We start from the raw sequence: 12,766 nt of genomic DNA on the forward strand, positions 1-12,766 counted from the left end.
TGCTCCAGCAAAATAGTCATGGTTTACAATAATTTCACAAAGCTCTGCACGATTTCTGTTCCAAAAGACCATGGGAGGAGAGTCACAATGAGGCAGATTTGTTTGTAGTTACAAAACAAACAGGACGTCATTAGTTCAGAGGATACCAAATTTCAAAATTACTCATATTATTTTTAAAGTTACCTAGAAGTCTTTGGACCTGGAGTTACCTGGAAGTCTGTTGACAGTTCTTCCACTCTCCACATAAATGAAACCTAGGGAAGTCAAGAATTTTTTTTGAAGAGTAAACATTATTAAAAATGCGTTTAAATAATGGATTTTCTTTTCATAAGCCTATTCAAAAGGAGAAAAAAAGATATCTTTTTTTTTGCTTAGAGAGATTACACTGTGAGTGACCAAAGGGACACTGAAACATTTTGTCACTGGTTCCAGTTTTTAAAGTAGGACTTTTTCAGAAGAAGTTGAGTGAACTCCTCTCTTTCTGAGTCGTCTAGCACCTTTTATGTGATTCTGTATTTCCTCCAAACACCAAGATGCTGTCTCTGCTCTTCCCAGCTAAGAAGCAAGGGATCACTTCAGCACCAGTCTTCCAGTGCCATGAGAGCATGGTCTCTTACAGTTGGAATTTTTTTGTCATTTTGCTTGGGTTTTTTAAGGTGAATGTGACTGTAGTTTTTTCACTTTGGCAAAATGTTTCTTAGAGTTGCTATGGATGGATCTTCATCTTGGTTGCTGCCTGGCAGACTGAGTCGTGGCTGCAGGAAGAATTGCAGGTTTGGGTGATGGATTCACTTGCTCAGCACCATTCAGATGTTGTGTGCCTTATTAAACCTTATTAAACCTTATTAACCAGCTTCACAAATATCTGTTCCTGGGCCACTCATCAGTGAAGCACCATCCCAAGTGTTGTTTTTCTAAGGAGAGCTGTAAGTGCTAGTGATGGCACCCTTGTCTGCCCTCTCCCCCTACGAATTTCAGGGAGTGATCTCCCCCAGTTTAGCTGCCAATGTCTGATAGGGTATCTCATTATCCAGGCTGTCCTCCCACCTGTATTTTATCTGATTGCAGGTTTTAGTCATACAGTCAATGAATAAATCGTCTGAATGGAAGGCTGAGCAGTAGGAGGAAGGACTAGGAAAGGCTCCAGGACCCACCAATACCCGGTGTCGACGCTCTTTTCTTTTGTGCCTGTGTGCGCCTTGCTGAACCATTCAGCAGAACAAAAGGGAAGCACAGGGCAAAACAGCCAAGCCAAAAGCAGCAGTAGGTACTGGCAGCAGCACAAAACCCAGGGCAAACATCTTCCCTTATGATAACCACCTGTTCCATAGCAAGGGATTTCCGTCTGTCACCAGGTCTTTGAAGTTTTTATGTTCTCCTGAAGCATGAAAACATCCATAGCAGGGACTAGTGACATGGTCAACTTTATAAAACAACATAGGCTAAAAAAAATTAAAAAGCATTAAAAATTTACTTAAGAGAGAGGAAAGGGAATTTTGGTGACACAGCATGTTGTAAAGATTTGTGTACAAAGTGAGGTAGGACCTAAAACCCAGAAGAAAAGTCTGCTTTAGTAGTGAAAACCATTTAGAAATATGAAGTTCAAGACAGACAGTCTTAACCACAAGTTTTCTAAAACAAAAAATTAATCAGAGACTAATGTCTCTGTGAGAGTGACTGGTAAGCATGAAGGTTGCAAGGGTCAGTAACAGGTACAGATTGTATTTCTCTTTCCAGATGAGAGGTTAAGTGTGTAGGTTATGTGTCTTCTGAGCTTGGCTATTTACTAAATTAGGATATCACCTGAGATCAAGAGCACTTTTGCACTAAGAAAAGATCAGGTGAGAAGCACAGCTCTGGAGCTGTTAAATGCTGCTCTGGGGCAATCAAACAAGCTGGCTGCCTCTGCTAATATAGATGTCATGCACTTACCAGGGGGAGAGCATGTCAGCTAACTTCAGTCAGGTTAACTCAAGTAACAAGGCTGTGGGAATCAGGAACTCTATGACAGAATTTACAGTTTCTTGGCTGGGTGAATTAACCCATTCAGCACTCCATGCTAATGTAACATGATATTTCTGTACACAAGCTAGCCCACTTTAGTACTTACAAGAATGCAATCTGCAAAACAAATGGAGACAAATCGAAACTTTTTTTTTAATTTCTGTTCTTCCAGGCACAGATTTACAGTGAAAGAAGTCGTCTCTGAAGGAAGAATAAGTACAGGGAGAAGTTCTTTTTTCCCCAATGTGGTGGAAAAGGCAGCACTTACATATTTTGGGAGTCTAGGGTTGTACAACTGATTACTGTAAATTCCAAAAGATTTTGCAGGATCCAGCTACCCATGCGTCTCGGCTCTATGGTGGGGGAAATTAGAGCCTCTGGTGTACATCAGTTAAACATCTAAGGGTATGACATAGGGCATGAAAAGTCAAATGAACTACCAGGAATGAGCTGAGGTTTACATGGGTATTTTGTGTAGTGTAAAACAAAAGGAACTTTTTACATGTAAGGGGGTTTTTTTGCCCCTAAGGGTCTACAGGGATGTGATGATTAGTTTTAAAGTTATTTTTTCATTTGACAGTCTCTTGAAAGAAAATTATTATAAATTTAGAGTGTTAGTTATTAAAAAATATTGCAACTAGAGAAGGGTGCTACTCTAGTTTTCTTTTGAAAAATGTGCATGTTTTACTATGCCAGAGCATTTTATTTATGTATGACAAAAACCAGGATTAAATCTGCATTGAGTCCTAGTTTGTATCAGATTGCAGCTCAGCAGTATCTTGTGAGCTTTCACTGCCTAAGATTTACTAACTTTCATATTGAAAGTAGATAAAAATGAGTAATCATCTCTGAATGATAATTATACCACTGCTTGTGGGAGGGAGCATGGTTTGAAGATCATCACTAATTATTGTTTCTCATTTGCATGTGCCAAGATCTGCACCACAAAAGCTTACCTCTGTAGTGTAATGCTGGTGGAATTATTTTTTAAAAAACCTGCAAAACTGCTCTAAGGGTTTTTTGAGGCAGCACCTCCCCTCTCCCATCGGTTTTCTCCCAGGTTTCTAGCTTGGGAAGGAAATCCTCCAAGCTGGCATGGTTCACTGGGAAGGAAGGTAAAGTCTTCCTGATATACAAGCAGAGATCTCCTTTCTGATGCTGAGGGAGTTAAAACATCGTGGTCACCCTGGCATTTATCTTGGGCTCTTCAGCAAAAGACACGGAGACCAACATCACAGTTTGTGACACAAATAACAGTGCCTAAGCACCGCCTCACAGCTTGACATTTTAGCAACCTCCTCGTCAGAATTTAGTTTTCAATGGAAAATAAGCAGAGCCGTGAGAGTTTCTGCACACACACAGCTGACCTGCACAAACACTTGGTTTTGCGGTTGCAAGAGGACAAGAGGACACAGACTCACCTCTTTGCCCTGAGGAGATGATGGGTAGCTTCCAAAGCCATCAGGCCTGGTGATGACATCGACACAGCAGCACCAGAGTGCTGCCTTCCTCTGTCCCCCAAGTCCTGTGCTGGCTGGGAATAGTCCTCTCACACTCCCAACAATGGTGTCAGGTTTGACTCGTGGTCTGGTCTGAACAAGAAGTTGGGTTATTGCCCTGATTTTGGCTGTGGATGAACCAGGCATACTCATTGTTTCCCTTGTTATCTCCTCTTCCACTTCTTGTTCTTTTCATCTGACTTGACACTCCCTTTCTCCATCTCAGCCTCCTCCCATAAGAACATATCTGGCCACCCATCAATCCCAGTTTTGCAACAACCAATGAAATCTGATTTCTGATAGAGTTGATATAGGCACACTCAGCTTTATATTCTATTACTGCTGAAGCGACTGAGGTGCTGTGGGTTTTGCAAGGCTGTTCTCCCAAAAAGTCCCCAGTGCTTCCCTCCACTCTTCTGTGAATTTTAACCACTTCTCATGTAACTCCACCTGCAAAACCCAGCCATCCCTTGGGGCATAATCTGTGACTTGTGACAGGTTGCCTGCACTGGTACCTGCCACATCCAGCACATTCTCTGTTGTGCCCAGCAGTGTCCTCAGTGCTTTTCACTCAGCTCATCCTCTGGCCAGGACTGAGCTGAAGTACAGATATCCCTGTATCCCTAGAAATCTACATTATACAAAGTCAGGCCACAGGCCATTGTATCCTTGATTAAAGCATCCTGTGCTTTGGTTATTTATGACAGGGTCACTACGTGTATGAATGTTAGTAGGATGCCCACAGATGCAAACATATAACTATGCCTCCACACACCTTGTTTACTGCTGAGACCTTTCAACCTGTCTATTCATCATGCTGCTTGTTTCAGTATAAACCAGGGTAAATCTTAATCTGAAGGTCAATTTTATAGGTCAATTTGTCCAAATTTCATAGTAATTTCATTTCTGGCCTCATTCAGTCTGTGTAGGAAAAGGTTGTATCCCTATATCTATGGTCCCACAATGCAGCTAGGAATTCCTCTGACAGGTTCTTGTAAAATCTTGGGTTTCACACAAAAATAGCGATTTTCTTTATTGTCCTACCCCAGTTTACACTTCTGGTAAGCTTCTGGGGTTGGTAAGGCAACCCCAATGCACCTTCTAATAGTTTGCCTTCGTTTTGCCTACAACTGGCATCAAAATCTCCTACTGTGGCTGTGAATATGAGCTACCTGTTGACAAGATTTTGTTTTGCTGACAGTCTTGCCACAGCATGGTGTAATTCTGACCATCTCCACTTTCTCAGCTTTCACATGCTTCTTTTCCAAATACGAGATATTACAAACAGCATCAGTGCCTATATAAATCCATAACATGGCCTCTGCAGCACTGGCATCTTTAGAAACCCAAAGTAACACCAGCATGCCAGAGTACAATACTTAGTATCTGGAAACTCATAATCTCCAGTTTAACTCAGCTGTATCATTTCATACCAAGGAGCGATGAAGTCCAAGATTTATTGACTTTACAAAAGCAACACTAGAAAGTTGCAAGTGAAAGGCCTGAATTTCAGGTCTTTGTAGATAAACTTGGAAGAGAAAATATTTTTTAAGGAAAAGGAAGAGCACTGGAAGTTTAGCATCTTTTCATAGTTTGATATATTAGCATTATCATAAATGTGCTAAGTCGTATTTTCCATAAACTGTCTCACAAATCATGGCACAAATTCTTGCCCTTCAGAGCTCCAACCATGGAAATATTGAAAATGGAAAGCACTCAGACCAATTCAGAGTTTAACAGGGTAAAACTCTGTTTCATGTGATTCATTGCTGTCAAGGGCACAAAGATGTAGTGGTTGTACAGTGCAATAATTGCTTAGAGGAAATGCAAAACCATGGATGTAAAGGAACTAACCTGCCTCATGCATACACATGTGCAATGCCAGTTCCACATGTTTGCTTCAAGTGATATTGCTCCATTTATTATGGAATGGTGGAAAGTTCAGTGGCCAAGGAGTGGGAGTCAATCTGTCCATCAGAAATTCAGAGTATTCTGCTACACTGCAGTCATCTGTTGAGAAGAGGGAGAATTTTTTTTGGCAAGAGCACACATGGACACTGCCATCTCACAGCCTAAAGTTGTCCAGTTCCATTTAAGGAACAATTAATCAAACTCTTTCCCCTTTCTTCCTCCTAAACAGCACTCAAAGTCATTACCAATAATCAGCTAATATGAAACATGATTGATTCCCATTTGGAGGAAGCCAGATGAGTTTTTTGCACCAAATGCAGGAAATTAGTCTGTGTGTGTAAAATTCTCTCTGTAGGAAATGACTGACAGCCTAAAGCGATACAGCTGCAAAACATAAACACAGCAGTGCTTTCAGTAAGAGCACTTTAAATAACTGTTATTAATGTCCCTTCCAAGATATCACTTAGAAAATCACAATCAATTACTATAGTGATAGCAATACTATATATAGCAATTGTATGCAAGTGATAGAGATGCTGGAAACCAGCTATTATTGCTTAGACATAGTAAAATTCTCCTTGTTAACTCATGTTATGACCACAAACACACCTGCATTTTTACAAGATTGATGGTAAGTAGCATTTAAATCCTGCCCTGTATTAATAAGCTAGGTCAATCACTGGCATCTCTTTGTAAATCATTTCCTAGTTTAAAAGGTCATTTCTTTCCTGGGTCAAAGTACTCTCTCTCTGTGTCTTCTAATTCAAAACTAGAGAGAAGAATGTTGGACAAGCAAGGACAATGGGAGGGTGGCTGGGGAGGAGGCACTGCAAGGGAGTGGACATGAGCCCTGGCTGAGTCCCCAGAGGCAGTGCTGAGATGGCACCAGCAGCTCAGGACAGTCTCAGGCTGCTCTGGCACAGGAGGTGAACAGCCTGGGCTACAGTCCACTAATTATAACTAACTAGTTACAATGCCAGTGTGTCGTGCACTCACCCTCATCATGTAGGTAAGGGAAGACGAGGCACAGACTTAAGACATTAGAAGAAACCTTCAGCTCTCAATAACTGAAATGACTTTTCAGCATTTAAATATACTTCCTTGATAATACTGGTTTAGTGCCATTCTCTTATGCAGTATTTATATTGTCTGAATTGATAAGGGCTCACTTCCTACAAGGAACGCAGGAATTAAAACTGAATTAACTTTCCAGTGATGGGTTTGGACATGAAACAATGGGCATGCAGGCTCTGAGGTACCTGCAGGAAAGGATGATGGTTTTTTTATATTTTTCCCTGTCTTCAGTTATTGCAGTGTTTTCCAGGCAAAAAAAATGTTGGCCGCCCTGAGCAGTAACAGACTCATAAAACTCCCCGGTGTTATCAGCAGTATCCTTTGCCCTAAAGGAAACCTGATATTTGAATCTGATCATGTTTATTTAAATACAAGTTAATTAAGGAAAGCAAGAATCTATTTTTCAGAGTATACTAGTGGTACAGGGAACAGGTAAAGCTGAGAAAGGATTTTCCTTGGGATACATCAGTGTAGGCCATCTGGGAGGAGAACCACAGCAATTCAGGTCTAACTGGATTAAATGTGTATATAGGCGGTGCTCAGCAGAGAAAATGGTGGGGACCACAAAGGGTGCGGAGATCTCCAAGGCCATGAAACTTCAGGACCCCAGAGGAGTGAAGAATGAGCAGAAAACAGTGCAGCTTACATCAAGAAGCATCACAAGTTCTCCTGTGTGTGCACCAGATCAATAAGTGGTTATGGAGGGGGTGTGAATTTCATGGTGTCTTCCAGTATCTTTGAGTGTGCTTGTGGACTGGGGTATACTCACTAAATTATAGTGCTGAAGAAAAGATATGGATTACAATTGGTTTTGGTCTGTGCTCCAGGAGTGCAGAGAGGGAGAGAAAGCCTCTTTGCTTTATCCTCTGATCAAAGCATCAGACATAATAAGAGTGCAAGCTAAGGAAATCAGAATCTGGCTTGACAGAAAAGACTCCCATAGACAGTTTATGAAGAAGGTTTGAGCTGATGTTTTGGCTCTAGGCCTAAACAATCAAATTGACATTTCCATGTGTGGTAACCACATGAAGACTAATGGATGGATTTCCATCCAACTTCTCCAGTCAATTTTCAATAAGCAGGCCTAATATTTCCTCCAAGGCTATTTGTAGTTTAAAGGTGTTTAAAGTAGTTTCTTAAGAGTAGAGTATGCTTTGGGGAAAAGGCAGTTCTGCTGTTCCTTGGGCAGAATTAAAATGTACATTTTGCTACCCCAGAGACTACAGCAGTAAGGATCTGCTCTCCTAGAGCCTATCCACAAATAGAAGTTTTTATCTAAAGTTCCTATGTTTAATTTTTCCTCATTCAGCTCATTCTGAAGATGGCACTCCAATTTCTGAAGAAGAGAATACTTATACAGAGCTAAGCAGCCAACTAGCTTTAAATGTATAATTTCTCATTCAATTTCTTAATTCCTCATTAGCTTGCATGTGCAAACCCAGAGCGTAATCCAAGTCCCACTGGTGTCGGTGAGAATGGGTTTTACCTCTCAGATTTAGCCATCTAAAAATCAGGCATGTATTCTAAATGCAACTGTGGAGGAGCCACTTGTAGTGAAAATAGAGAAAGGCCAGCATTTCCAGGATATGATTCATAGCATCTTCCTTAAAGGTTTGTCTTGAGAGGGGACAAGTGTTTTTTCCAGCAGCCACTATATTTTCCCCCTGGTTGTAAAGGGAGCCTGTACAACTAACCTAGAAGCCTCCTTACTCTGATAAATGAAGCCAAGGGAAGGAATCTTTCTGTTTATTTCAATGGAAAGTAATTCAGACTTTCAGTTTTCCTCATCCTTTATGCCAAGAAAAATTACAAATGAGTAAGCAAGGTCCCAGAGGTTATCCCAAGCTGCATCTCATGGACTGTTAACTCTGGCTTCAGTTAGCATTTGGAATGTACGGTAAAGACATGAAATTCTGAAACACAATTAAACTTTTTTTAAGTTATTGTTCCTTGCATCACACTGGACTTCTTGACAGGGAGCACAATTAGATAGAAATCTCAAAGCAAGGGCAGAAGCTTTTTGTCTGTCTCCTCTAAAGACACTCACAGTGGGATATGTGAAATGTCAGGAATAATTAGACAACACTATATGAGCTCCTAGCAACACTGATGTGCTGTGTAAAACCAAGCGTTTGCCATAAAGCTTTAAACATTGTCGAAAACCTGCATGATAAAAGTAACCCAAGTAATTTTTAAGTACAATTTCTGATATATTAATACAGACATGGATATGGAAAAGCAAAATAGAAAGCTGTGAAATGCTGGCATGCCTTGCTGAGATAGGCTGCTCTGCTGCTTTTTTCCAAAGATGATATATGAAAGTAATTGATGCCTCTCATATAGCAATTAAAATGAAAAGGCAAATTCCCTCAGCTCTTCATCTGCTGGAGTGTATTTTAACAAGCAGGAAAAGGACTGGCTCCTGGTATCAGTATCACAAAGATCATAGACATGTTTGTGAAAAGGGACCTCTGGTCCCTTAGTCCAGCCTCCTACTTTAAGGAAAATTTTCAAAACCAAAGAAGGAATAACCATTTCACATCAGCAGGAAATCTGGCCCAAATTGCCCTTTAGAGAAGAAAAAAAAATGAATGATGAATGCAGAGAAAATGGGAGAGAAAAGGCAAGAGAAGAGAAGGGAAAACAGACCAACATTTTATTTCAGATATAATATTAGAAATGCAAAACTTTTTTTACCAAGAGGTGGGATTATCCTATCTTGACTAACAGGTATGTTTTTATCTTATAGAAAAGCAATGAACAGGAAGAAAACTGGAAGCCTTTTTGTTGCCCTGTTGAATATGGGATTATAAAAAATTTTTTTTCAATTTCACATGGAGCATCTCTTTAAAATGGATAACTTCTGAACCTGGAACCCTTCATTACAAACTTCTTGCATCCTGGAGGGGAAAATGAATTTCACAAATTGCACCACTGAAGCCAGTGTGGCTACAAAGCCAAAAACAGTAACTGAAAAGATGCTTGTTACCCTGACCTTGGCCACCATCACAACCTTGACTATGCTGCTGAATTCTGCTGTAATTGCAGCAATCTCCACAACCAAGAAGCTCCACCAGCCAGCAAATTATCTCATATGTTCACTGGCTGTGACAGATCTCCTTGTTGCTGTTCTCGTCATGCCCTTGAGCATCACTTACATAATGATAGATAAATGGACTTTGGGGTACTTCATCTGTGAGATCTGGCTGAGCGTCGACATGACCTGTTGCACATGTTCAATCCTTCATCTGTGTGTCATTGCTCTGGACAGGTACTGGGCCATCACAGACGCTATCGAATACGCCAGGAAAAGAACGGCCAAAAGGGCTGGGCTGATGATAGCCACTGTGTGGACTATCTCCATTTTCATATCAATGCCTCCTTTGTTCTGGAGAAACCACCACAGCATCAGTATTCCCAGTGAGTGTCGCATCCAGCACGACCATGTCATCTACACTATTTATTCCACATTTGGGGCATTTTACATCCCCTTGACTTTGATCCTGATCCTGTACTACAGAATCTACCATGCTGCAAAGAGCCTTTACCAAAAGCGGGGCTCAAGCCGCCACCTCAGCAACAGGAGCACCGATAGCCAGAACTCTTTTGCCAGCTGCAAGCTCACACAGACGTTCTGTGTCTCAGACTTCTCCACATCTGACCCAACCACAGAGTTTGATAAAATCAACGCATCCGTGAGGATCCCTCCTTTCGAGAATGACTTGGATCCGGCTGGCGACCGGCAGCAGATCTCCACGACACGAGAACGAAAGGCTGCTCGCATTTTGGGGCTGATTTTAGGTGCTTTCATTTTGTCCTGGTTGCCCTTTTTCATCAAGGAACTGCTTGTGGGCCTCCACATTTGCATTGTCTCTTCAGAAGTAGCAGACTTTTTGACCTGGCTTGGGTATGTCAACTCGCTCATCAACCCTTTGCTGTACACGAGCTTTAATGAGGATTTCAAACTGGCCTTTAGAAAGCTCATCAGGTGTCGAGAGCATACTTAAGAGTACTGAGAGAGGATGATGCTGGCATGACTCCTGGCCTTAAAAATGAGCAAAATTATTTGACTCTGCCACTGTTTCCCTTGATAAAGGGGATTTTTTGTGTTTGCCTATTTGCTTGACTGTTCTTCAGCCTGTAATTCATTATGCCATTTTTTAATCTCTGGTGTTATTCATGGTAAAGGGTTTGAAATAAATTTATTCTACAAAGGAAAAGATTTTTTTTAGAAATGAAACAACAACAAAAAATATTAGTAGTATTAGGTACTCATGTCTAAGACATTTTGTGTAATCAATGATTCAAGAAGCAAAAAACAATATTCACTTTTATACTTTTTCCATTCAAGAATCAAACATCTAAATTATGTACTGTATAAACTGAACCCCATAAATACCTATCAAAAATTAATAAACACTTCATGGTCATGACAGCTAAACAGTACCTCTTTACTGTGGCGTTCTGAGAAAGCTGTAACAGCCATTTAGGAGGAAAATTACCACCATTTCTACCTTGGATTGAGGCAGAATAAACTATTCCTTTCTTCACGAATACACTCCCAAAACAGAAAGCAAAGGTCAGATCATTGCATCTAGAAATTATCCCATTTCATAACCCAAAGGAATTATTTAAGTGGCTCTCTCTGTGTAATATTCCAGATTTACATTCAAGGTGTTGGGCAGACACTTCGGCAGATTGTTTGGCAATTGAGAGGATGCAGCTAGCAAGTGTCATACTTGTGAATGACTGAGTGGCCATCTGACTGCTCATCTGAATGGTCACACTTTCAATACCACTAACCCACTTCTTCAGGCCTTGTGCCTTAGTCAGTCCTGGGGTGGTATTATTCACTTGTGCCACACTTCACCAGAATCTTGAGGTGCACAATCCCAAGGATCTGTGGATCTTACCCCCACCTATTTAGACAACTGGATATCTTCTCATCAGGCCAATACTATATAGAAATTTAAAAGCATCAGCTAAAACCTAATTATTTCTGAATATCAGGAAAAAATCAGTAAAATAATTTATTTTAGATAGCAGTCTGCACATATGCCTTGTGGTAATCTCACAATTTGCAACGGCAATCTTGCCCACTTAACCTAGGGTCCGCTGCTCTGGTGGGATGTCTTGCTCTGGGACTCCTTCACAGCCTACTTTCCCTGTCCCAAGAGACAAAGAGTCCTTTGTGTCCTGCCTTTTGTGCTTATGGAAATTAAAATTTTCTGATTCAAATATTGTGGAAATCAGTCTAGGAAGGAGTAAAGTCAAAGGTAAGAATTTGGTATTGTCCATTAGCAACTCTTAAGCACCATTTAAATATTTATTACTTCCCTTGCACTCTTATTTTCTTCCCTGTCCGTTTTTCTAGACAAATTCTTTTTGAATTACACCAATACACCACAGAGGAAATACCACATATGTCAAGCTGACATACAGTAACAGTGAAAACTACAGTATGGCAGCTCCAAATCCATCAAAACAAATACCAGAGGTAGCCAAAGTGTTGCAACAGCACTGGAAGCCATCTCTTAAAAATGTTTTGAAAATTTACAAGATGACAATCATTTTTCTTATCAAGAGTCAAGGAAGTGTAAGTAATATGTGAGTAATAAACTGCAAATGGAACAGAGAAATGACATCCTTATTGGTGAAAGAAAGCATTTGGCTGGAAAGATGCAGTGCCACAAGTTGAGTGTAACACAAGTCTGAAGGTGACAAAAGTATGACCTGCTGCTTACCCACATGCAGTGGGAATCTTCCTTCAGGACTCCCTGCCTGAGTTTGGGACATTCATCTCCAGCTGTCCTTCTGAAGCTATTGTTGCAGTTGCCTCCTCCAGATGCCTTTGGGTTCCCTACTAGCAAACATCAATGCCTAAAAAGAGAGGAAAATTTTCTCAACCACTGAAAATTTCTTCTAGTGAGAAAGCACAAAAATCCATTATGGTTTTTCATTTTTGCAGGTTGTTGGAGGTGGAAATTGTTGACTGAAATCAGGGAAGTGTGTCGTGACCCTGCCTGCCAAGAAAGCTTCAAAAGCAGGTCCCAAGAGTAGATACGCTATTTAAAAAAAAAAAAAAAAAAAAAAAAAAAAAAAAAAAAAAAAAAAAAAAAGAGAGAGAGAGAGAGAGGAAAAAACCCAACTGGAAATTAAAATTAAAATGTGGTATTTGTAAGAAGTGCTGCAGAATTTTTTTCTCTTTCAGAAACTGCAATAGAACTTATTATTAAAGAACAAGGGCTCGACACAATTTCTGAAAGAGGTTGACTGTG

General features: G+C 40.5%; 1 protein-coding gene across 1 annotated transcript; it reads left to right on the forward strand.

Moving 5' to 3' along the window:
* Nucleotides 1–9,204: 9,204 nt before the first annotated feature.
* HTR1E (5-hydroxytryptamine receptor 1E) lies at nt 9,205–11,199 on the forward strand. Its single transcript, XM_066314315.1, has one exon. The coding sequence runs from the start codon at nt 9,401–9,403 to the stop codon at nt 10,493–10,495; it is 1,095 nt and encodes a 364-aa protein (XP_066170412.1). The 5' UTR covers nt 9,205–9,400; the 3' UTR covers nt 10,496–11,199.
* The last annotated feature ends 1,567 nt before the right edge of the window (nt 11,200–12,766 follow it).

This window comes from Sylvia atricapilla, chromosome 3, assembly GCF_009819655.1.
Source record: "Sylvia atricapilla isolate bSylAtr1 chromosome 3, bSylAtr1.pri, whole genome shotgun sequence".
NCBI classification, from domain to species: domain Eukaryota; kingdom Metazoa; phylum Chordata; class Aves; order Passeriformes; family Sylviidae; genus Sylvia; species Sylvia atricapilla.

Excerpts from the sequence above, each read along its gene's own strand:
- HTR1E (XM_066314315.1), top strand. The coding sequence starts at position 9,401 with ATGAATTTCACAAATTGCACCACTGAAGCCAGTGTGGCTACAAAGCCA.